The sequence below is a fragment of the Canis lupus genome, chromosome 11, assembly GCF_048164855.1.
Source record: "Canis lupus baileyi chromosome 11, mCanLup2.hap1, whole genome shotgun sequence".
In the NCBI taxonomy this organism is placed as follows: Eukaryota; Metazoa; Chordata; class Mammalia; order Carnivora; family Canidae; genus Canis; species Canis lupus.
The window spans coordinates 46,054,459-46,079,905 of record NC_132848.1 but is presented as its reverse complement, the minus strand read 5'-3'; the positions used below and the strand labels follow the sequence as shown (position 1 = coordinate 46,079,905).

The following is a 25,447-nucleotide window of genomic DNA, read 5'->3' as shown; positions in this document are numbered from 1 at the left end:
TTATTTATTTATTTATTTATTAAAAGATTTTTGTTTATTCATGAGAGACACAGAGAGAGGGAGAGGCAGAGACACAGGCAGAGGGAGAAGCAGGCTCCATGCAGGGAGCCCGATGTGGGACTCAATCCCAGATCTCCAGTATCACATCCTGGGCTGAAGGCGGCGCTAAACCGCTGAGCCACCCGGGCTGCCCTGCATCTATACTTTAAAAGAAAAAGATTTTATTTATTTATTTATTTATTTATTTATTTATTTATTTATTTGAGAGAGAGAGAGAGCACATGAGTGGGGACGGGGCAAAGGAAGGAGAAGCAGGCTCCTCTTGGAGCAGGGGGCTGGACCCAGGACCATGGGATCATGACCTGAGCCATAAGCAGATGCTTAACTGACTGAGCCACCCAGGTGCCCCCATATACCTATAAGTGACATTGGTTTCTTGTTCTTACTGTGTCTGGCTTTGTACCTGGGTAATATGGCCTCATAGAATATATTAGAAGTTGTTTCCTTCTTTTCTATTTTTTGGAAGGGTTTTTGAAGGATTAGTTCTTTAAATGTTTGATAGAATTCACTGGTAAACCAGATGGTGCTGGATTTTTTTGCTGTTGTTGGAAGATTTTATTACTAATTCAATCTGTCTCTTTTTTAAAATGGACTAACTCAATCTCTACCCAATTCAGGTCTGTTTAGATTTTCCAGACCTTCTTGAGTCAGTTTTGGTAAGTTGTATATTTTCTAGGAATTTGTCCATTTCATCTGTGTTACCTTGTCTCTTGGTGTATAATTCATAATATTCTCTTATAATATTGCTTTTAATTTCAGTAATGTCCTAATGTTCATTTCTGATATTATTTATTCACATCTTTTCTCTTTCTTTATTGGTCTAGCTATCAGTTCACCAATTTCGTTGATCTTTTCAACGAACCACTTTCGGTTTCATCAATATCAATTTCTATTTCATTTATCTCTGCTTTAATATTTAGTATCTCCTGCTAGATTTCAGTTTCATTTGCTCTTCCTTTATGACTTAACATGTAATGTTAGCTTATTAATTTGAGATACTCTCTTTTTAAAAAATATAAGTTATTTTTTAAAGATTTACTTATTTATTTTAATAGAGAGAGACACGGAGAGGGGCAGAGGGACAGGGGGACAGGCTTAAGCGACTCCAAACTGAGCATGGAGCCAGATGTGGGGTTTGATCTCATGACCCTGAGATCACAACCTGAGCTGAAACTTAGAGTCAGACGTTTAATTAACTGTACCACCCAGGCACCCCCAAAATAGAAATTATTATTTTTAAAGATTTTATTTATTTATTTATTTATTTATTTATTTATTTATTTATTTGAGAGAGAGAGTATATGTGTACAAGTAGAGGTAGGGGCAGAAGGAGGAGGAGAGGGATAAGCAGACTCCCTGCTGAGTGCAAAGCCCCATTCAGGGCTTGATCCCAGGACCTTGAGATGCTCAACTGACTGAACCATCTAGGCACCTCAGAAATTATTTTTTAGAGTAGTTTTAAATGTTACAGGAAAATTGAGTGGAAGGTACATATTCTATGTTCCCACTTATGCACAGCCTCCCCCATTATTAGCACTCTCTACCAGAGTAGTACATTTGTTACAACTGATGACCTACATTGACACATCATTATTACCCAAAATCCATAATTTATATTAGGGCTCATTCTTGGTGTTGACTTTTCTATGGGTTTGGACAAGTGTATAATGACATGTATTCATTATTGTAGTATCATACAGAGTAGTTTCACTGCCCTAAAAATCCTCTCTGCTGTACCTTTTCATACCTCCCTCTCCTTTAGCCCCTGGTAATCACTCTTCTTATTGTCTCCATCATACTGTCTTTTCCAGAATGTCCTGTAGTTGTAGCCTTTTCAGACTAGTTTCTTTCACTTTGTAATATGCACTTAAATTTCCTTCATGTTTTTTTATTGCTCAATAGCTCATTTCTCCAATGTAAAAAAAAAAAAAAAAAAAAAAAAAAAAAGGTCATTTCTTTCTGGGACTGAATACTACTTGTTGTCTGGATATACCACAGTTTTTATTCATTCACTTACTAAAGACATTCATGACAGCTCATAAGTTTTAGCAAGTATGAATAAAGCTGCTGTAAATATTCATGTGTTAGATTTTGTATGGAAATAAGTTTTCAGCTCCTTTTGGTAAATAGTGAGCTCCTTTTGGTAAATTCCTGGGTTGTATGGCAAGAGCATGTATAGTTTTCTAAAAAGTTGCTGGGCTGTCGCCTAAGCTGGCTGTACCAATTTGCATTCTTACCAGCAATGAATGCATGTTCCTGTTGCTCCACCTCCTCACCAGAGTTTGGTGTTGTGTTTTGGATTTTGGCCATTCTAATAAGGATGTAGTGGTTTATCACTGTTTCAATTTGCATTTCCCTGATGACACTTGAGGAGCAACATCTTTTCATGTGCTTATTTATCATATGTATATGTTTTTTGGTGAGGTGCCTGTTCAGCTCTTTGGCCCATCTTTTAATTGGGTTGTTTGTTTTCTTATTGCTGAGTTTTAAGAGTTTTTGTATATTTTGGATAATGGTCTTTTGTCAGATGTGTATTTTTGAAAAATTTTCTCCCAGTTTTAATTTGTCTCCTCATTCTCTTGACATTTGTTTTCACAGAGCAGAAACTTTTAATTGTGGGGCACCTGGGTGGCTCAGTGGTTGAGTGTCTGCCTTTTAACTCAAGTCGTGATCCCGGGGTCCTGGGATTGAGTCCTACATCGGGCTCTATGCAGGGAGCCTGCTTCTCCTTCTGCCTATGTCTCTGCCCCTCCTCTTTGTGTCTCTCATGAATAAATAAATTTTTTAAAAAAATAAACTTTTAATTGTAATGAAGTCCAGCTTATTAATTCTTTCATTCATGGACTCTTTGATGGCATGTCTAAAAACTCATCACCATACCCAAGGTCATCTGATTTTCTCTTACATTATCTTTTAGGAGTTTTATAGTTTTGTGTTTTGCCTTTAGTTCTGTGATACATTTTGAGTTAATTTTTGTGAAGGGTGTGAAGTCTGGTCTAGATTTTTTTCTTTTCTTTTTTTCTTTTCTTTTCTTTTCTTTTCTTTTCTTTTCTTTTCTTTTCTTTTTTCTTTTCCTTTCTTTTCTTTTCTTTTTGTTTTTGCATGTAGATATCCAGTTTTTCCAGCATCATTTATTGAAGAGCCCTATCTTTGCTCCACTGTATTGCCTTTGCTCCTTTGTTGAGATCAGTGGACTAAACTTATGTGGGTTCATTTCTGGGCTTTTCATTCTGTTCCATTGATCTATTTGTCTATTCTTTATCCAACACTACACTATCTTGATTACTGTGGCTCTATCATAGGTCTTGAAGTTGGGTAGTGTCATTCTTCCAACTTAGTAATGAACAGCCTTAGACCTTTAAGAATGTGCTAAGATGTGGGAGGAGGCAAAGTGTTTTGTTCCTATGGTTATTTCTCTAAGTTCTAGTGAGACTGTACTTCTGGACTGTGAACATCACACATGCTTCCCCCCTCTCTGAGGTGGGACGAGATGGCAAGAGGGAGCTGGAGTTGAGGATATCCTTTTCCCAGGGCCATTAAGCCCTGATAAAAGCCCAGCAGGTTAGGCTTTGGTAATAGTTTTTCCTGAGGGCAAGTCTTGTTAAGAACAGAATGCTCGGGATCGCTGGGTGGCGCAGCGGTTTGGCGCCTGCCTTTGGCCCAGGGCGTGATCCTGGAGACCCAGGATCGAATCCCACGTCGGGCTCCCGGTGCATGGAGCCTGCTTCTCCCTCTGCCTGTGTCTCTACCTGTGTCTCTGCCTCTCTCTCTCACTGTGTGCCTATCATAAAAAAAATAAAATAAAATAAAAAGAAAAAAAAGAACAGAATGCTCTAGAGCCCCCGGGTGGCTCAGGGGTTTAGCGCAGCCTTCAGCTCAGGGCATGATCCTGGAGACCCCAGTCCAGTCCCATGTCGGGCTCCCTGCATGGAGCCATGGAGCCGGTTTCTCCCTCTGCCTGTGTCTCTGCCCGCCCCCCCCCCCCCCATGAATAAATAAATAAAATCTTAAAAAAATAAAGTTATCCCAAATATAAACTTCCTTCCTTGTTGATATTTTTTCTGTCATTACTTTAAAAATGTCACTCCACTTTGTCTCCATGGTTTTTTAGGAGAAATTTGTTAACATTATTGAGGATTCCTTGTACATGGTAAGTTGATTCTCTGACTGCTTTCAAGTTTCTCTCTTTGTCCTTGGTTTTCAACAATTCGATTGTAATGGGGATTTCTTTGTGTTTATCCTTCTTGAAGGTGTTAAGTTTCTTAAATATAGATTTGTGTCTTTTATCAAAATTGGGACCAGCCACTGTTTTTTTTTTTTTTTTTTCCCCCAGCCACTGTTTAAATTTTTTTTGTTCTTCTTTGGAATTCTCATTTTGCATATCATGGTGGGGTTGAACTAGGTGCCACGGGTCTTTTAGGCTCTGTTCATTTTTCTTCATTGTTTTTTCCTGTTACTCAGACTTGATAATAGAAATTGACTCATCTTTACATCCACCAGTTCGTTCTTCTGCTTGCTAAAATCTGCAATGGAAACACTCTGGTGAATTTTTCATTTTAGTTATTGTACTTTTCAGCTGCAGAATTTCCTACATAGTTCCTTTTTATAATTTTTATCATTTAAAAAAAATTTATTTATTTATGAGAGACAGAGAGAGAGAGAGAGAGAGAGAGAGGCAGAGACACACACAGGCAGAGGGAGAAGCAGGCTCCATTCAGGAAGCCTGACGTGGGACTCAATCCCAGGTCTCCAGGATCGCGCCCTGAGCTGAAGGTAGCACTGAACTGCCCTATTTTTTTTTATCTTTTTATTGATATCCTGTTTATAATTTGTTCTTCTGGTTTCCTATAGCTTTTGTCCATGTTTTTCGTAAAAGCATTTTAATATATTTAAAACAGTTGACTTAAAGTTTGTCTAGCTAGTCCAATGTGTGTGTTCCTCATAGAGAGTTTCTGTTAATTTCTGCTGTGAATGGGCCAGTCATATGTTGTTTACATGCTTCATTATTTTTTGTTGTTGTTGTACACTGGATATTTTTATATTATAATGTGTTAACTCAGGAAACCAGGTTCTTTACCCTCCCTACAGCCTTTCTTTTTTTTATTTATTTTTTTATTGAATGATGTTGGTATAGCTGTTCAGTGACTTTTTTGAACAATTTTTGTAAAGTCTGTATTTTCTTGTCCTTCATGCTTTGAAGTGTCTGTACATTTAGCTTGTGTTCAGCTTTTAATAGAAATTTCCTTGAACACCAAAAGAGAGAGAGGGAGGAGGGAAATAGGCAGAATAAAAGCCCCTGTCACTCTGGACTGGGATACTTGGTCAGGGTATCTACACCTCTGCCTTCACCTTCATTTCTTGCTTTCACTGAACATAGAGATCAGCTTGAAGTGAAAGCTTCGAGTCTTCTCTGATCGTTTCAGACCATGCATCCTATCTTGGATATTCACGTAACTTTTGAAATTCCTCAGTGTAAAAGTGTCGCTTTGAATATAGCAAAGAAACTCTCTCCCCAGGTTATCCTCACAGGCTCTGGTGCTCTATTGTATACTTTAACCATAATCTTTTGCCCCGAGTGGCTGCATGTTGCTTATTGACCTTAAAAAGTTTTTAAGGAATGCCTGCTGCTTTTCTTCTTAGGCAAAACAGAAATGAATTCCCTGTTTCAGTTCTTCAAGTAATGCCCAGACAGGTAAGAACAAACAGTTCTCTGCAAATAGTCTATTCTGCTCTCTCCAGTATCTGAGAGTAGGATTCCTCCACTGGGAAAGCAGGCTGCTGTTTTTAAGACTACCACACACTCAGGAAGGGGGCAGGACAAAGGCAAATAAAAATGGCAAAAAGATTTCCTACTGTTCTTAAATTCTTTTCTTGATTCAGTATTTCCTTGGTTGTTAACTTTTGACTTTTCCATAATTTTCCATAATTATGAAAAAGTTGACAGTTTATGCTTGATTTTTTTTTTTTTTTCCAATTGTGTGTGTAGGGGATGGCGGGGGTTGCAGAATGTGCCCTTGGAACTGCCTATTCTATAATTTTTTTTGCTGACCAGAATTGGATTTAGTTTTTTTTTTTTTTTTAAAGATTTATTTTTATTTATGATAGCGAGAGAGAGAGAGAGACAGGCAGAGGGAGAAGCAGGCTCCACGCCAGGAGCCCAACGCGGGACTCAATCCCAGGACTCCAGGATCGCGCCCTGGGCCAAAGGCAGGCGCGAAACCGCTGAGCCACCCAGGGATCTCCTGGATTTAGTTTTAAGGGTAAATATATTACATACTTCCAAAAGCCTCATATTGGAAATTCTCCAATCATTTCCTGGTGTATGCAGCTTGTTGTTCAATAGATTACTCATTACAATATTCTCTAATATTTTACATAATCATAACTTTATATATAGTCTTATTTCTGGAAGTTCAGTTGGCTGAATATAAAATCCTTGGTTCACATTTCCACTCTTTAAATATATTAAATACACCACTTCATTTCTTCATTTCTTCTTCATTATCCACAAAGTGTAATGGATAAAATCCCAATACTACCTCAATTTTCTTTCCCATACAGATGACCTGGAGTTTTTGCCTGAATGACCAAAACCTTACTTTCTTCTTCTCCTTTAAAAGTCAGTAGTTTAAATAGAGTATTTCTCAGTAGTGGCTATTACGGGTCAATTGTACAAGTATTTGGGATGCCTCTCCAATATGTAAGTTCAAATCTTATTATTTCAGTAGTTGTATTGAATTATCACTTTAGGACTATCTTCCTATTCAATTCCTTTGGTTTTATTCTTCACAGATTCTTATTATAAATATACTGGATCTTCTTTGCCTAGCTTCCCATAGTTAACATTTTTTTTCCTAAAGAGTCCTTTTAACTCTTCCTGTTGTCTCTTTCCTCCTGTAATTTTTTTCTCCTTTAAACTTCATTTGTGAAATGTTTCTATTATTTCTTTCCTGAGCTCTATTGGCTTTTTCATATTCCTATTGTCTTGTTATTTACTTTTATATTTGTTGTTCCTTTATAGATGATAGAAATACCATCTATAAAATGCTTTATTGAGATGTATACTTTAAATGGATAAATTGTATATTTTGTGAATTATAATTTAGTATATTCACTGAGTTCTGCAACCATCACCAAATCAAGTTTAGGACATTTTCACCATACCAAAAGAAACCCCGTACAAACATCTATCACTCCCAGTCCCTGGAAACATTCTGTCTTATCCAACCACTAATTTACTTTCTGTTCCTATAGATAGAAGTTTTCTGGACATTTCATATATAAATATGAATATCATACATGCAGTCTTTTGTGACTGGCTTCTTTAACTTAGCATAATGTTTTTAAGGTTCATCCATATTATAGCACACATCAGTTACCTTATTCAGTACCATAGAGGTCTCTGATCCCTGTTAAGTTAAATTTTGTATATTGTGCAAGATAGAGGTTCAACTTCCTTTCAAACCATATTTAGTTGTTCCAGTGCCATTTGTTGAAGAGATTCTTTCCCATTTGAATTCTCTTCACACCTCTGCCAAACATTAATTGACCACAAGTTGTTATTTTTGGACCCAATCAATTACGTTGATTTATGTTTGTCTTTTATGTCTGCTGCGGCACAGTCTAGATTATTGTGGCTTTAAAAAGTTTTACCTCTCCTGCTTGTTTCAGGTTTATTCTTTTCCCAAGGTTTTAAGGTGAAGTTTGATTTCTTTGTATCTTTCACAGGGGTGTTTACTGCTATGATTTCCCTTTAAGTACTGCTTTAGTCGCATTCCATAAGCTTTGGTATGTTGCATTTTTATTTTCAAATATCTCTACAGATTTCCTAATTTATCTTGTGATTTTCTCTTTGATCCATTGGTCAAATTTTGGTGTGCATTAATTTCTATACATTTTTGAATTTTCCAGATTTCTGTTACTTATTTGAAATTTCATTCCATTGTGACCAGAGAACAGATTTTTTTATTTCAATAACTTTTGCATTTACTGAGGCTTGTTTTGTGTTCTGGCATATGATCTGTCTTGGAGAATGTTCCATGTGGTCTTGAGAATTGTGCTGTTGGTATATGAATGCTCTGTAGATATGTTAGGTGTAGTTGGTTTATAGTGCTGTTCATGTCTTCTATTTCCTTGTTGACTCTGCCTTTTTCTATTCATTGTTGAAAGTTGGGTCATGTCTCTATTATTGTTGAATTGTCTACTTTCCTGTCACTTCTGTCAAGTTTTGCTTCAGAATTCTGACAGCAAAATACAGAGTTGTTAAGAATTTATGGGCTGTGTTGTGAGGTGCAGAATGTTTACTATTGTTAATAGCTTCTTGATGGATTCTCTTTTATCTCACTATAAAATGAGCCTCTTTCTGTAGGAAGTTTTTATTTTCAAATCTTTGTTTAGCCACTTCAGCTCTCTGATGGTTGCTGTTTGCATGGTAGTTTTTTCATTGTATTTTCATTTTTGAATCCAAAATGTGTCTCCCATGGACAGTATATATTTAAATCTTGTTTTGGTAATCCACTCTGATAATATTTGTTTAATCCACTCACATGTAATGTTGCTGTTTATATGGTTGGATTTATGTGTTTTGCTTTGTTTCCTATATATGTCATACACCTTTTTTTTTTCCCTTTGTTCAACTGTTTTATTTTTAATTAAAAAAAAATTAAATGTAGGCTTTACACCCAGTTGGGGCCTAACACAGGGCTTGAACTCATGACCCTGAAATCAAGACCTGCGCTGAAATTAAAAGACACCTAACCGAGTCACCCAGGTGCCCCACAACTGAATACTTTCTAGTGTAATATTTTGATTCCTTTTATTAATCATTTTTTGTATTTTAAAAATTTTCTCAGTGGTTACTATAGGCCTTACAAGTATATAGCTTGTCAAAATCTACTTTAGCTTTATAGTAACTCAATTCCAGTGAAATACAGAAATGTTACTCCTATAAAGCTTTTTTTTTGTTATACATGTTGTATCTCTCTATATTAAAAATTTATCAATACATTGTTGTAATATTTTTAATTTTGTTTTAAAAGTTGGGAGAATGGGTATATATTTATAGTTTTTATATTAACCTTTTAATTTACCTTTTCATGTTCTCATTTCTTCCTGTGGCTTCATTATTGAAATACAGCTTTACGGGCAGCCTGGGTGGCTCAGTGGTTTAGTGACACCTTCAGCCCAGGGCCTGATCCTGGAGACCTGGGATCAAGTCCCATGTCAGGCTTCCTGCATGGAGCCTGCTTCTCCCTCTGCCTGTTTCTGCCTCTCTCTCTCTCATGAATAAATAAATAAAATCTTAAAAAAGAAATACAGCTTTGCTTCTACCACCTGCTTTATGGTGTCACAAATATATATTTCTATGCTATAGATAATGTCACAATTATATATTGTCTTATAGAATGTTTTTAAATCAGCTGAGGGAAGAATAGGACATTACAATGCCTTTTGTAATTTCTTACATAATTACCTTTATTGGAAGTTTTTTTCATTAGGACTTAAATTATTGTATTGTCTCATTTCCTTTCAGCCTGAAAAAACTTCAGTATTTCTTCTAAGATTGGCTTCCTAGGAATTCTTAAAATGTGGGAATTTCATTTCCTCATTGCCTTCATTTCTGAAGGATAGTTTAGATAGAAAATTCTTGGTTGATAGTTTTTTCCTTTCCAGCACTCTACATGTTATCCTACTGCCTTCAAGTCTCATATTTCTGATAAATCAGTTGTTAATGGGGTTTTCTTGTACATGATGGTATTTTTTTCAAGATCTTTCAACATTTGTAGTCTGACATGTGTGTGAATGTAGACCATTCTACTTTATGTAAGAACTTACTCTTTTCAGATTTTTCCCCCCAAAATTTGGTATTTTTAAGCATTATTTCTTCTAACAATTTTTCCGCTTCTCTTCTCCTCTAGGTACTTTCCTTACACGTATTTGAGGATTCATGTTTCTCTGAAGCTATTTTTCATTTCCTTTTCTCCTACTCTCCAGATTGTATTATTTGCATTATTTAGTTCTTTTAAAATACTTCCTTTGATCTTTTTTTTTTTGATAGATTTTATTTATTCATGAGACACAGAGAGAGAGAGAGAGAGAGAGAGAGAGAGAGAGAGAGAAGCAGAGATACAGGCAGAGGGAGCAGGCTCCATGCAGGGAATCTGACATGGGACTCGATCCTGGGTCTCCAGGATCACACTCTGGGCTGAAGGTGGCACTAAACCACTGAGCCACCTGGGCTGCCCCTTTGTTCTCTATTTGATGGAATATTATATACCTTTACTTCCAAGCATGGTTTCTTTCAGTTTTTTTTTTTTTTTTTTTTTTTAATATGAAAGCTGGTTTGAAGTCTTTTTTCTGCTTCCAACATCTGGTTCCACTAAAAGTTTCTTTTTACTGTTTTCAAATCTTGTTTATGGACACCCTTTACTGTTTCTCCACAGATTTTTTAAGTTTTTGTTGAAAAGTGGACAGTTTAGATAATATAGCAGCTCTGGAGACTCATCTTCCCAGCACTTACTTGTTTAGTGACTTCGCTGGACTATTTAATTTACCCTGCACTGTATAGCCTCTGATGCTCCTCTGCAGATTTCCTCATGCTGCCATTCCAGTTGTGCTTAATTATTATTATTATTATTTTTAAAGAGTGCACATGAAGGGGAGCGGGCTGCAGAGGGAGAGAATCTTAAGTAGATCATCCACTGAGCACAGAGCCAGATGCAGGGCTCAATCCCAAGGGCCTGAGCTCCTGATCTGAGCTGAAATCAAGAGTCGGACATTTAACTGACTGAGCCACCCGGCTGCCCCTTCCTATTTTTAAATGCATGTCTTAAAATACAAGCAATCAGAACCCTTTAAATAAGGCAATGTGCTCAAAACCCGAAAAAGCTTTCTGCTGCCATTAGTTGATTCATCATCAACACACAGCCTACAGAATAAATAAGCAGTTCTTTAATAGTTAAATATATTCCAGAAGAGTGTTTATAATTCATTTACAAGTGAGTCTGTTACACCAGTAAATGTTGTTTGACCTGTTGTATAAAGTAAATAGTGCTGTGTTAAGAATTAGTCCTGGAATAGTCTGTTGAGTTCCTATTTCCAATGTAGTAGATTAAAAACACAACTGTGAATGGTATAAAGACTTAAGAATCATATTGTGATAAAATCAATCTCAAAAATAGAGAATCCAGACTCTTGTTGGATAATTTAAGAACGCAGACGTTGTCTTCAACTTAAACATGTGTGCCACACAGAAAATACTGAAGATGTCTTTCAATGTGATGAAACTGTACAAAACCCTAGAACATGACCATCAAATGACCAATGTATCAAAACCAACGGGATTTAGAAAACACATAAATTCTGAAGTAAGCAGAAATAAAAAGACAATTTACAAAGAATTACAACTAATTTCTAATCATCATCAGAGTCTGAATCATATTTCTTCCCTCGGATAGTTTTCTTTTCCAGCTTTGTGAAGTTTGTTCCAAATTTCTTTTGGCTCTGAAATGGTGGCTCCATTAAATTTCCACTAAAAATAAAACAAATTTGAAAAGCATTTATTCTTTATGATTTAGTATAGTTGGTATGTTAACTTACACAAAAATCTCTTTTCTTACTAACCTATTTTAAAGAAAATCCTGGTGTCAAGGAAGATATATACATATTATTTACACTGCTGGTTAAGAGTTTTAAACCTTATTTTGTATTATTAAATGTTTTAGATCAATGTTTTCTTTTATCATTAATCACTGACTAATTATCTCATAGGATGTACCTACTGAATTTTGACTGAAAAGCACAGAAAGAAATGAAACAGTTTTTCCACCTGTTTTGGATGTGTTCAACTTGGATTAGATTCTTTTCACTGTAAGAATGACATAGGAAAATGATGCTCTATTTTTGACAACTTATTATGGCTGGTATGATCCTGTTTCACATCTTTCAATGTTTAGACAAACATCAATAAAACTTATGGAACTCTTTATCATTAACCTGTAATTGGTATAAAAATTTTCAATGATGCTTAAGAAATAAATGAGACAACTTCTTCTTTAAAAATATCTAGGAAGATTCCTGGCACCTAGATTCTGGTTTTGAAATATCATTTGCTACGGAAAGGAACCTTGGTTCCTTGGAGAAATAGCCAATCTTAGGGAGAGTTCCTCTAAGACTACTTATTTGCATCAGAAAGAGTGCTTGGGCAGCCCAGGTGGCTCAGTGGTTTAGCACCGCCTTCAGCGGAGTGATCCTAGAGACCGGGTTGAGTCCCACCCATTGGGCTCCCTGCATGGCGCCTGCTTCTCCCTGTGCCTGTGTCTCTGCCTCTCTCTCTCTCCTGTGTATTCTCATGAATAAATAAATAAAATCTTAAAAAAAAAAAAGTGCTTAAAGAACTACGGGGCCATGTAAAAAGAACACTGAAGTCTGCATGAGAGGGCCTCTCACTGGCCAAATCTGGGGCAATTTAGGTTTCAAAATAAGTATTAGTAACTAACTACAACCCATTGGCTAAGATAAGCCGCTGCCCATTCTAATAGAAATAAATGAAAAAGGAAATTAATGTGGGATATGGAAAAGACGTTCTTAAATCACCATATGGCTTGGTAGATAACTTATTAACCAGGGCTCAGTTATCAGCAGAAATAAAACATCCTATACCTCTTGCTGTGGTATACTGAGAAGAATACAACATCGCTTTTATTATGTACCCATGAGAACATGCATAGTCTACACCTAATCTTGAAACAGTAGACAAACCCAAATTGAAGGATGCTCTACAAAATAACTAGCTTGTACTCTTCAGAAATGTCAAAGTACTGAAAAATAAGACAAGGTTAGTGGAAACTAAAAATACATGGTAACTACATGCAACATTTTAGTATGTAGGACATTATTTGGGACAGTGGTAGAATTTGAAATATATAATATTACATAATATTATGATATAATAACTTAACAACTGTACTATGGTTACATAAGAAAAAGCCCTTATTGTTGGAAAATACACAAGGAGATATTTAGCAGTAAAGGGATAATACATCTCCACTTAAATGGTTTAAAAAAAAATCGTGTATTCAGGAAAAGAATGATAAAGCAAATGTAAAATGTTTAGAACTGAGACATATGGGCAATAGGTATATGAGAATTCTTTGTGCTAGTTTCCAGCTTGTTTAAAGTTTGAAATTATTTCAAAATTCATTTAATAGATATTAATATTTTATTTGTTATTAAGTAAAACCTAAAACTCCGAAATCAAGTTCTACAATATAGGGGAGATTCAGAGAAAAAGGGACAGGGAAAAGAGGAGAGAACTTTCTACTTACTGAAAGGTGCTATGACAATAGAATAATTGTATAATTTTATCTGTTAATTCTATAAATCAAAAACAGGCACAGATGACAAGATGATATGCTCTGATTTGTGGGATCAGGTAAACTATCTGGCAAAGTGGACAAGGAGATGAATGAAAAATGGAAATTGGATTTTAGATTGTTTTCAAATTAAGACTGTTTCCACAGTAAGTAATTTAAGCTGATTACATGACTGAGATTATACATTTTACCAGATTCTACAAAACAGGAATAGCTACATTAAAAAAATCTGATGTTCAAAGATAACTCATTATCAATTTGAGTAATCTGGTCTAAATCAGGGAAGAGTCAATTCTGAAGTGTCATTTTGGGTTTCCAGACTATTAGAAAATTAGATTCAATAGTATCTGTTAGGATGAAAGTTTTTATAATAGCTAGGTATACTCCAAAACTCAATTTTATCTGTAACTCTGATTTTGTTGTAAGATCATGCTTAATGTACACTTTAAGAAATATGCTTTTCATTTGTGAAACATTTTCTACATCTCAGCCAGAAGACCTTACTTAGCTTCATAAAATGAATGTTAACATAAAAAAATTCTCTACAAATATCAACTGAATATGGAATTAAAATCAATTGTTTTGCTAAAAATTACCTGTAATTGAGAATATCGGAACAACCCAGCCTCCATTCTAAAGTTTCTGTGGTGAAGTCATCTGTATTTCCTAGGTCAGTAAATCCAACAACATAATCTTGTGTTTTTCCATCTTTTACCAGTGCTAGTGTGGGAATGACTTTGATACGTAGTCTCTCACAAAGGAAAGGTGCTTTTTCCACATTCAGCTTCAGAAATTTGGTCTCAAGATGTTTCTTAGACAGTATCACCAAATGTCGGTCTAATATTTTACACCTGTAAATAATAGCATATAGAGAATCAAAAGCTAAAAAACAGATATTTCATTTTAAAAATAAGTATCCTAAAGATACATCTAATTTTCTGTTTGAGTCTCATAATTTGGCAGCCAACCCATGCTTGCATTGGATGACCTCATTTCATTTCACAGGTTAGCTAAACTGATTATAAGAGGCAGGAAAATAATCCAATATTCTAGAAAGTCAGTTGTGCCTCATGATACTTACACTAAATATATGCTTTCAGTCCTAAGTAGTTCATGAAGTTGTCATGTTCATGGTAAGAACAAAAAAAACTGGGCAGCCTCAGGTGGCTCAGTGGTTTGGCGCTGCCTTCAGCCCAGGGCGTGATCCTGGAGACCCGGGATCGAGTCCCAAGTCAGGCTCCCTGTGTGGAGCCTGCTTCTCCCTCTGCCTGTGCTCTGCCTCTCTCTCTCTGGGTCTCATGAATAAATAAAAAAAATCTTAAAAAAAAAAAACTATCATTTCTCTTATGTATGTTTGTTTCCTGTTGTCTCATACACGGAGCTTGAAGGGTGACCAATCTGATAGAACTCAGAAGTGACTTTTCAGAATTAGAAATGTATACACAATGCCATATTTGGAAGTCATTAAGACCAAAGGACGTCACCAAGAAGGAACTCTTCTAATTGTGCAACTATCATTAAGAAGCATAAGGGTAAGGATTATAAATATACTCATATGGTTCTGAAGAAATGAAAAATACCAGTAGTACATTAAGTCACTTTCTATTGAAAAGAAATATGGAAATGGCATTTTCTGTAAGTTAAAATGTACTTTAAACTGGTTGATCCTTTAGTGTTCCTGAAACCGACTACTGTAATAATCTTTTTGACTTCTTCATCACAGTGTTCATTAAAGTCAGCTTTTATTTATTTATTTTTTAAATTTTATTTATTTATTCATGAGAGACAGAGGGTGAGAGAGAGAGAGAGAGAGAGAGAGGGAGAGGCAAAGACACATGCAGAGGGAGAAGCAGGCTCCCCCTAGGGAGCCAGATGTGGGACTTGATCCTGGGACTCCAGTATCACGCCCTGGGCTGAAGGCAGGCACTGAATCGCTGGTACAAGAAAAAATGAATGGTACAAGAGAACAAACTAACAAATGGTTCCTGAATGAAGCTAAAACAAATGATAGATGAGCCATTATGAGAGAAATATGTTCTCAAAAACCAGTAGATAAATCAACTCCATGTTTCACTGGAGTTGTATGCAACCTATTTTAAGTGAATCTATGATTGTACCATTTGTTAATTAATCCACTTTTTTAAAACCCAGAAGCAGCAGTCGCAGTGTAGTTCAAACAGCTTAGGCTTAAATTCTGGTTTTGAATCCTCTTCTATCATTTACTAGATGAATGACATTAGGTGAGACACCTAATCTCTCCAAGTCTTGGTCGACCATCCATACATGAAGCACTGGAATTATATCTACCTCAAAGGGTCATTATGAATGTTCCAGGGTTTGTTTTTTTTTTTTTAAAGATTTTTTTTTAATTGTCTATACTTTCATTTACCAAGAAATTATCAAATAGAGTATAATAAAGTTTACTTACTTTGGATACTTTAAGGCTTATGAAGAAAAAAATCATTAATAATAACATGTGCAAACAACCTGCAAGGCCAAAATATAGAGAGATGGAAATCAAGTAGGCAGGGGAGAGCAGGTTGTCAGTTCACTTTAGGCTGCAGGCTCATTGCTAGATAACTTCCTCCCTTTGCAATATACCTGTGACTTCAGGAGTTGATGGAAATGATCATCTATGTCTGTGTTTTCTGTTGGAAGGTGTTTGATGGTTGGATTCTGAAGGGGGAGAAATTCCCCAGTTCCTAGGATCATCCTCTCCCCACCACAATAATTAAAAGATGTAATTATTTATTCAGTCATGAGAGACACAGAGAGAGAGGCAGAGACACAGGCAGAGGAAGAAGCAGGCTCCATGCAGGGAGCCCAATGTGGGACTTGATCCCAGGACTCCAGGATCACACCCTGGGCTGAAGGTAGTGCTAAACTGCTGAGCCACCCGGGCTGCCCTGTTCCAGGGTTTTATACACGGAATATCCAGTCTACTATATGCCAAGAATTCTGAAATCTGTATTAGACTTGTATATGAAATTTTCTAATGATTTTTTTTGTTTTCCTTTTTTCTATTTTTTAAGCAATCCCTATACCCAACAAGGGGCTCAAGAGTCAGATGTTCTACTGGCTGAGCCAGCCAGGTACCTCTTGAGTTTTCATTTTTGCTTGAAGGTAAGTATTCCTGGAGTTGCACTGTTTTGCACTGTTTATACATCCATCAAATATATTTACTGAGCACCTACTATGTGTCAGCCATTGCTGCTCCTGGGAGCATGGTGAACCATGATACAGGCAAATTCTCTGCTGTCACAAAACTATCTAGTGGTCAAAAACATCTAATAAACATCAAATGGTATCAATCTTAGAGACTAATAGTAACGTATCACCTCACCATGTATGTCAGAAGTTGGCAACTTGAGAAATGTGTGCCAATAGGAGAGGATAGAGTACCACAGTGACAGAGGGTTTCTCTAATACCCTTTTCTTCCCTTTTAAAGATTTATTTATTCATTGGGGGGGGAGGGGAGAGGCAGAGGGAGAAGCAGGCTCCATGCGGGGACCCTGACGTGGGACTCGATCCTGGGTCTCCAGGATCAGGCCCTGGACTGAAGACGGCGCTAAACTGCTGAGCCACCCAGGCTGCCCCTACCCTTTTCTTTCCTAATCCATTCCCATACCTTCCTTTACAGGGATTTCACCATCTCAACATTTTCTTTCATTTAAAAAAAATTTTTTTTAAATTGTTTTTTCTTCTTTCATTTATATTACCTTAATCAGTAAATCTCAGGCAGGCAATCCTTGAAAGATGTTAATTAGTAACCATGTTACTGGATGGTGAGTTAAAGACAAAGGCTGAGCAGGTTATGGAAATGGGAGGAGAGGGCAGGGTGGAGACAACAGTGAATGATGGAGACTCTACACTGGAATATGTGTCTGTCTAGGGAGGCAGCTACTATTCAGTATCAGCAAACTGCTTTCCTACTGAATTCTAGGCCTCCTATTAAGTTATTTGATTTTTTAAAAAATCTGAAATCTGGATTTTTTTTTTTAATTGTATCTCTCAATTTTTCAAAGTTGGCAACTAATCAAATTTGAGAGTTAAAGAAAGGGTTGAGTTAAGATATAACCTTTTCTAGGGGTATTTTTATTTTACAAGGACTCTGCCTCCATAGAGAGGCTTGTAGATCTGGGCTATCCAAAAGAAATCACTTTTCTCTCCTCCAGCCAAGTCTGGCACTCCCAACGATGCTTCTAATGAAAGGCTTGGCCAAACTATGGTCTCCCCATGAGCTGCATGCTGAGAAAGAGTGTAATGGGTTTTAAGTTAATCTTCAACATAGCAACTGTTTAACAGACTTTTACAGAAGTACCAAGAAACAACTTAAAAAGTAGTCCCTCTAATTTCTGAAAATTTTCTATTAAATTAGTGTATTTCTACTCAAAGATCTCATCATTTTAAACAACTCACTGGTGGAAACAAAGTTACCTGAATGTGGAGTCTCTGTAGAAATGGCAAACCACTTTTTTACTCTCCTTGACTTCTTGAAAAAAGTCTCTCTCACTAGGGATTTCTCTGTATTCCCCATGTCCTTTTGAAAGCCATTCCTAATTTGGAGAAAAGGGAAATATTACATACTTGACATATTTTTCAGTACTTTACATTTTGTCTCTAAATCACTATAATATCCTGTAATGAAGTTGATTTTATCTTGTAGAGAAATCAATTCCTCTTATTTACTCTCCTATGCCTCTACTGTCAAGTGCAAACAGTCTCTGAGCAGGGACTATCTCTCAGCATGGTTTGTGTTTAAGACAATCCATGGTAACTTCATACATGTTTTCTTAGAACTTTAAAAATTTAGATTCAGGAGACTTAAAATGTAAATATCCATTTAATTTCTCTGCACTCAACTAAAGTCAGAAGCATTAGGTCTAAGTTACTGCAAAGCTTTGAAAAATTATGCTCATCAGATAAAGCTACTTGGTCTTTGTAGGGGAGAAGGGGGGTTGGTTACTGCAGCTCTGCAGCTCAAAAGCCCTGTTTGCTCAGAGCAGTAGGAGCTTCTATTCTGGCCACCAATGGGATAGTATCATAGGAAGAAAATATTGTCTTCTCACATGATGTCCAGAAACAATACAGATCCCATGAGTCATCTAACTCAACTTCTCAACCCAATGTACCAACCATGCCTGACAGACCTTTGATTCTCAAGCTTCCTGCTACTGGAAAGGTTCATCATCTCAATTGGAAGCTTGCTTCCTTTTTTTTAGGCAGCTGGTTTTAATAAAAAGAGCATTGGGCTTGCAGGTAGAAGGCATGGGTTTGAGTAATTATTCTACCACTTATTAGGCTAAGAATTTTAATAGTCTTTTGAGTCTCCATTTCCTCATTTGTAAAGTGGAGATCACAAAGCAACTATCTCACTGAGTTGTGAAAGTAAGACTGTCTACATGAAAATATCTCTAACAGTGTCTGGCACAGGTGCTTCAAAACCAGTTGCATGTATACTCTCTCATTTTTTGAAGGGTCTTCTCACACTGAACTGCAATATATCTGTAACTTTGGTCTGTGGATGCCAGCTTGGACCTAAGATTAGAGAGAAAAGTTCTAATGTCTTTTATATGTTAGCCCTTCAGACATTCTGTCTCACCTATGTCCTTTCTTTTCTACCTCTCCATTTTCTTTTGGCTGTTTCTCGTATGAAATGATTGCTACATCTCTTACTCTTTTTTTTTTTTTTTTTACATCTCTTACTCTTATTGATTATCCTCCTCTGAACTAATTTCCCACTTTCCCTTTAAAAGGTGGCAGAAGTCTATAGGCAGCCCTCCAGAAATGGTCCACCGAGAAGGTGGCAGGAGTGCCATCTCCTTTCTTCCTCTGGACTTAAGCTAATACAGGCTGTATTAAGAACTTTGGAATCCCTTTCACATGGACTTATGCTAAGCTGATGCTCACAGGAAGCCCTGGTGTTTTCTCCTTATGTGACATTTCTTTGGTCAAGCTTTTATAAACAATTTAAACTCTCAAATACAATTCGTTAATGGCATGTAATATTTCATGACTTTTCTTGACTTACCAATAACATTACCCTTAAAAAAAAAAGAGTGTTTCTTTGTTTTTTAAAAAGCTCTTTTTATTAATTCTCATATGTTTAACCAACAGGTGGAAAACTTGAACCTTTTGAAGTTCCCTCGGAGGCAAGCCTACTCTGAACCTCCAACACAGGGCATCTTTCCCAAGACACTCAGCACACCCCTGTACTCTTTTAAAGAGTTCATGCAAAAAAAAAAAAAAAAAAAGAGTTCATGCTCCACAGGGCATCTGCCGAATGGAATTTAGCAGGATGAGCAGAGATCACAGTGCAGACTGAAGCTACCCAAGGGCTGGCAGCTGAGCATCTAGCTCTCACTTAGTGGCTATAACCCAAGCTTTTGGATAGGCTCTTCCTATATCTCACCTGTCCTTCTGCTCACTACCTAAGTCCTATGTCACAAGCTGCCATAACAGTAAGAGGGTGCTTGGTTGAGGAATATTGATTGGCACAGGCCTATTAAGTAGTGTTACTTAACTGTGATCATGAAATAGGAGTTTGTAGCAGAATCTCATCATACATTACCTTAATTATTAGCATTATATTTAAAAAAGTCTCCTGGCTTCAAAACCATATATAGACACACACACAACCCCTATTCTAGAAAACTCAAGATATAAAAATAGAAACTCAGGCACACTATAGACGATTCTTTCCTTTTAGCAATTCTTATAAATACCGAGTATAAACATTATCAAACAGATGCTACAGGGAGCACAAAGAAGCCCTGTTTCTTTAGAAAAGTTAGAAAGTTTTTTTATTCACAGCCAACTGAAGAGGAATAAGAACTGATAATAATCTATTACAGTGTAACATAAAGCAATGCAAACATTTTTAAATCAAAAACAGAATTTAACCCAATGTTTTGATTAGAGTCTTTTCCACACTCATACTCTAAGAGACCAACAAGAATAGAGTTGTGGCCACCCTTCTTTGGTGACCCAGCATGCATTCTTTTGAACAAATAAGCCATGTAAATGTTACAATGGAAATGCCTGAAATAATTTCCACCATGTCAATGGCCTTACAGCTCTCGCCTCACTTACAATGAGTACAGCTAAATTATAACTGGCTTTACAATTAATCACCTAAAAGGAAAACCACTGACAGTGCTTCCTATGCTCTACCTAGGCCACTCTCTCCTCAACCAACCAATCTGAGCTCAAAACACGATCTTGGGTGCATGTTTCTTTTACTCGACTGTAGATTAACATACTGAACAAACTAATTTTTAATGCGCTTTAAAACTATTTTTTTTCCCAGCACATTTTTAACAGTGATAGTACTCTGAAGCAAAAAATGAAAACAACTCTAGAAATGAGGACTGAAATATAAAAGTACTTCAGCACATGTATATATAAGTTGTTAGGAGCATACTGTTAAAGTAATTTCAGAAAGCAGGGCAGAGAGGTTACTTGTTTCTGCTGTTGAGCTTTCCTTAACGCCTCAAGTCTCTTTTCTTTGAGGCGTTCCAATTCATCCTCGTCCATCTGATCCAGTTTCTGAATTTCAGAATCCAAATGTTCTTCTACTAGTTTGGTGGTCTGAAGCAATTGATTTTCCAGGACTTTTGAAAACATGTCAACAGATGCATTAGCTTCCATTCTTCTAAATGGTACAGTTCAGCCTTGGTGCTAGGGAGAAAGTTTGCAAAGTTGGGGGGAGAAAAAAGGTAAAGTTTCTTCTCTCATTTTAAAAAATTCTAGCAAGTGTATAATTTGTACTCTACAAAGAGTTCTGACAACCAAACATTTTGTGTTACACTTAAGAATTTTTACTTAAGGCAGCCCTGGTGGCTTAGCGGTTTGGTGCTGCCTTCAGCCCACGCGTGATCCTAGAGACCGGGGATTGAGTCCCACATCGGTCTCCCTGCATGGAGCCTGCTTCTCCCTCTGCCTCTCTGTCTCTAATAAATTAAATCTTTAAAAAAAAAAGAATTTTTACTTAAATGTTTTTATTGATTGATTGATTGAGGGAGGGAGGGGAGGGGATGGCAGAGAGGGAGAATATTAAGCAGGCTGTGTGTTCGGTGAGAGCCCGACTCAGGGCTCTGTCTCACAATCCTGGGATCATAAACCTGGGCTGAAATCAAGAGTTGGACGTTTTAACTGACTAAGCCACCAAGACATCCCTTATTGAAATCTTTTAAAATTGAATTTTCAATAGGTTATAGTCACACCACTCAAATATTACTTAGAACAAAGGTTAGGTGCTTCTGATTTAGTTTGTGCTTCACTACAACAAAGCAAAAACAAGTTTAAGACCAGAGAGTAATGAGTAGTTGGAGTTCTACCTAGTGACATAAATTGATAGTGCTTCTTTGTTTAAACCAGAAGAGAAATAAAGCAGGAACGACTGAATAATGATGTGGTAAAGTTTAAGTGCAGTGAGGTTTTACATATACATCTACAAAACAAACTTTGCTTCAGTATAGAACAGAGTTGAGCCAACAACGTATTTTTCAAGGTCTCTACCTAAATGATTTTCATTTAACCTCTGAGAAACTGCATCACAATTTATGTACAAATTAGGTAAAGAACAATTTACGCCTGGTGTTCCCCAAACTTTAGTTTCACTACTTTTCTCCAATGCCCTAACAAAAGATCAATACTGGTACGGATCTACTGACAGTGTTCTTAACTTTGATGTGAAACAGTATCACTCCAAGTGTTAAAAATACTGATTTTTTAACACTCCTTTATGTAAGGTAGGAGTTTAAAAACAATCTAATTCAGATAGGAAAGGAAATTCTATCTTAATTACACATTCTATAAGATGTAATATTTTCTGTCAGCAACAGATGGAAATTTTATGTGTACCCATGGGTTATTACCACAGAAATATAATTTATAACTTGCTTATGAAAGCAGGAAGCTGTTGATCTCAACTATGACACGATTGCAAATACTACTGAAGAAAATCTTAATAAACCGTGAACTCACTGACCAAGTTACTGACATATAGCCTGGCCCACGCAAACTCTCTACAACTGTTGAAATCAAAAGTAGTAGTCTTGCAAACTTCACTTTTCTTTTTTCTTCGCAGGAAAAGCAGATGAAAAGCACAATTGATTTCATTTTTGTATCCCCAGAGCTAGCAATGCTTGGAACACAGCTGGTGCTCAAAAAAAACTTTTGAATGAACATGTGCCTACTTTTTGTTCAAATTATCCTTAAGTTTCAAAAGTATCTGACTTAAAAAAAACCAAACTGGGCAGCCTGCGTGGCTTAACGGTTTAGCGCCGCCTTCAGTCCAAGGCCTGATCCTGGAGACCCGGGATCGAGTCCTACGTCGGGCTCCCTGCATGGAGCCTGCTTCTCCCTCTGCCTGTGTCTCTGCCTCTCTCTCTCTCTCTCGTGAATAAATAAAATAAAAAAAAAATAAACAAACTGTAAGCTCCTCATAAATGCTATGTATTTTTAAGGAATTGCATTTCAAATATGGTAAAAATAATCTCACACTTCCTACCTCCAAAGAAAAACGTCAGTACGACTGTTTCCCTTAGGGCTGGGGCCGGATGAGGCAGAAAACTGGTTATCAAAACACTAAGTTATATGTCAGAACCTGTTCTTACTAAAGCTACAGCGGATGCTTATCCCTGAAGTTTTAGGAGACTGAACTCAGAATTTAATTCTGGGATAACTGGGGACAGAAGCCAGTAACACGAGCTGTTCTGGGGACAGGTGACGGTGGTCACCACATTCACAAAAGGGAAGGGAGATGGTGTAGCGATCCTGATGACTTTTCATCCTTCAAACCACAAACCCGATTCCTTTTTACTGTTCATCGGGAACGGTCGGAAGGGGCTTGTCTTCAAATCACCTAACCGTTTCCTTGACTCCCTTACACGCACCCGTCCAAACAACCTTCACTGCACCCGAGGAACCGCCCCCCCCCGAGGCTTCCCCGCCACTCCCAGAGCCCCAGGGACAGCCGAAGGCTGAGGGCAGGTGGCCCCGACTTCAACACCTCCCGCGGCGCATGCGCCGAAGCCGCCTCCGCCTCACCGACACCGACGTCTGGGCCGCGCCCCTCCCCCGCCCGGGCCGGATGTTGAGTGGCGAAGTGTCCATCAGCACGGGGAGGCGGTGGCCGGTTTTTTTTAACACCATCCTCTGCCTCACCTGAGCTCTCGGTGACACCGGAGAAGTGAGGAACCAGCCGCTCCAGGAAGGCAGTCCAGTCTGGCTTCACCCTCGCAGCAGCTGCCCGTGACTGCGAACCGGCCGTCACTTCCGCCTCCCCTTTGGCTGCGGCCCTCACGCGATACAACCTGAGACGCCCGAGGAAGTGGGGCGGGGGAGGAGGGCGTGCGTGCGGGGAGCGCCTCTGCGCGTGCGCAGCTCCCTTCCTCCCCTCCCCCCGCCCCGGAGGTTTCCGATTTTTAGCCTGGCTCTTGGTCTACCGCCCACGCGCCGGGGAGCAAAGTATGCTGGAGGTTGTAGTTCGTCAGTGCTCAGCCTGGCCGCGTCGGACTTTCTTAGGCTCGGAGCCTCAGGACACGTCATGTTACATCAGAAACGGGATGGCTACGATCTTGCTCCGGAGTGACATCCCAACTTCACTTCCTTTGTGTTTAATGAACTTTTTTTTTTTTTTTTTTTAAGTTGAGGTATAACTTCCAGAGCACGGTTAGTTTTTACATAGTTAACACCGTCCAGATCCAGACATTGAACGTGTTTTCTATCCTAGTAGGTTCCCTTTTGACTTCCCTAACAAATTCTTAGATATTGCTGTCGCTTTGAGCGTTAAGACTAAGATCTAGTTCGGGGAACTAACGGTGTGTCCTTGTTTCGTTCGCGGTCATTGTTTTTTAGTGACCGAACGGACTTGATAATTCATGGACGTTATCGAGAGGCCCAATGTGTCCTCGATGTATGACCTAGAGTGCCTATCACCGGCTCATCGCGGTTCTTTAGTGACCCGCGTGCGGTTGAGAATACGAAGATAGAGAGGTGGAAGCAAAGCGCAAGGCTGACTTCGGAACAGAGCTCCAAACTCCAAGTCTGCGTTCCGCCGCTGAGCTGGAGCTAACGAGGGGGATTTTCAGCCTCATTGTCTCCGAGTTCTAGAACCAGGAGACGCAGCTGTTACCCGCGCGCGGCGGACGCTTGCGGAAAGGGGGCGCTCGGGTCCCGCCTGGCGGCGGGTCTGCCGGAGACGCTCTACCCGAAGCGCAGCTCTCGATGAGCCGCGCCCTGCGTCCCCACGCCGAGGCGGCGGGGCGATGCGCTTGCGCACTGAGCGCTCACACCATATGTGCCCTGTCCCAGTGCGCGGGGCTGTGGAGAGCCGGGTGCGAGAGGCGGCAGCGCGAGGGGAGCCGAGCCGCGGAGCGACCGAAGTCGGCTGGGGGACAGCGGGTCTGTGAGAGACCGAAGAGAGGGGCTGGGGCCGCGAGCGCCGCTGACACACGATGGGGAAGAAGCAGAAAAACAAGAGCGAAGACAGGTAGCCAGTGACTGGGTCCGCACGGCGGCGTCCGGCGCAGCTCAGGGGTTCGCGCGGGTTCCGCCGGCGCGGGGCGGCCGGGGGGCGAGGCTCGCGCCCGGCCCCGCGGGGCCCCGGGCCTGGGTCCCGCATGGGCGGCACGGGGCCGCGACCGCAGTTGCGGACGGGCGCGGAGGGCCTCGGCGGCGGCGGCGGGTTCTTCAGTCGAGACTCGGTCCGGTCGCTGCTCCTCGTCCGGCCTGGAGGGAGGGATCTGGTACCTCAGGGGCGGGGCGGTGGTCTGGGGGGTCCCCTGCCCCGCGGGGAGGGGCTCCGGTGGCCTCGCTGGCCCAGGGACTGCCCGGCCAGCGTGGCCGCGGCCAGCCTCAGAGTTGTTTTTGCGGCGCTACTACTGGCGAGGGTCAGGAAGAGTTCTTTCCGTGCCTTTGTACCGGCGAATACTTGAGGAGAGGCGAGTTGGAGTGTGGCTGTACCTTCAGCCAGGTTGGTAAAGTCTGAGCCGCTCAGGTGAGTTGG

The 25,447-nt window shown here is 39.0% G+C and overlaps 2 protein-coding genes across 4 annotated transcripts in view; one reads left to right on the top strand and one right to left on the bottom strand.

Annotated features, from left to right (window-relative positions):
- Window positions 1-10,988: 10,988 nt before the first annotated feature.
- On the bottom strand, window positions 10,989-24,015 carry TXNDC9 (thioredoxin domain containing 9). The gene is made up of 5 exons (XM_072768014.1): window positions 23,605-24,015; window positions 20,896-21,114; window positions 17,872-17,990; window positions 14,030-14,284; window positions 10,989-11,590 (listed from the first exon to the last, which is right to left on the bottom strand). The coding sequence occupies exons 2-5, from the start codon at window positions 21,082-21,084 to the stop codon at window positions 11,473-11,475; spliced, it is 681 nt and encodes a 226-aa protein (XP_072624115.1). The 5' UTR covers window positions 21,085-21,114; window positions 23,605-24,015; the 3' UTR covers window positions 10,989-11,472.
- EIF5B (eukaryotic translation initiation factor 5B) overlaps window positions 23,958-25,447 on the top strand; it is a 96,069-nt gene continuing 94,579 nt past the window's right edge. For 2 of the 3 annotated variants that reach the window (XM_072767997.1, XM_072767996.1), the window contains exon 1: window positions 23,958-24,931. In XM_072767997.1, coding sequence (XP_072624098.1) covers window positions 24,897-24,931 — 35 coding nt within the window. In that variant the 5' untranslated portion in view covers window positions 23,958-24,896. The remainder of the gene's footprint in view (window positions 24,932-25,447) is intronic. The other variant, XM_072767998.1, reaches the window with a different exon arrangement.

Excerpts from the sequence above, each read along its gene's own strand:
- TXNDC9 (XM_072768014.1), bottom strand. The coding sequence starts at position 21,084 with ATGGAAGCTAATGCATCTGTTGACATGTTTTCAAAAGTCCTGGAAAAT. Across the intron at positions 17,991-20,895 it reads AAGCTCAACAGCAGAAACAA|GAATGGCTTTCAAAAGGACA; the intron begins GTAACCTCTCTG and ends TCTCCAAATTAG. Across the intron at positions 14,285-17,871 it reads TACAGAGACTCCACATTCAG|GTGTAAAATATTAGACCGAC; the intron begins GTAACTTTGTTT and ends TATTATTTACAG.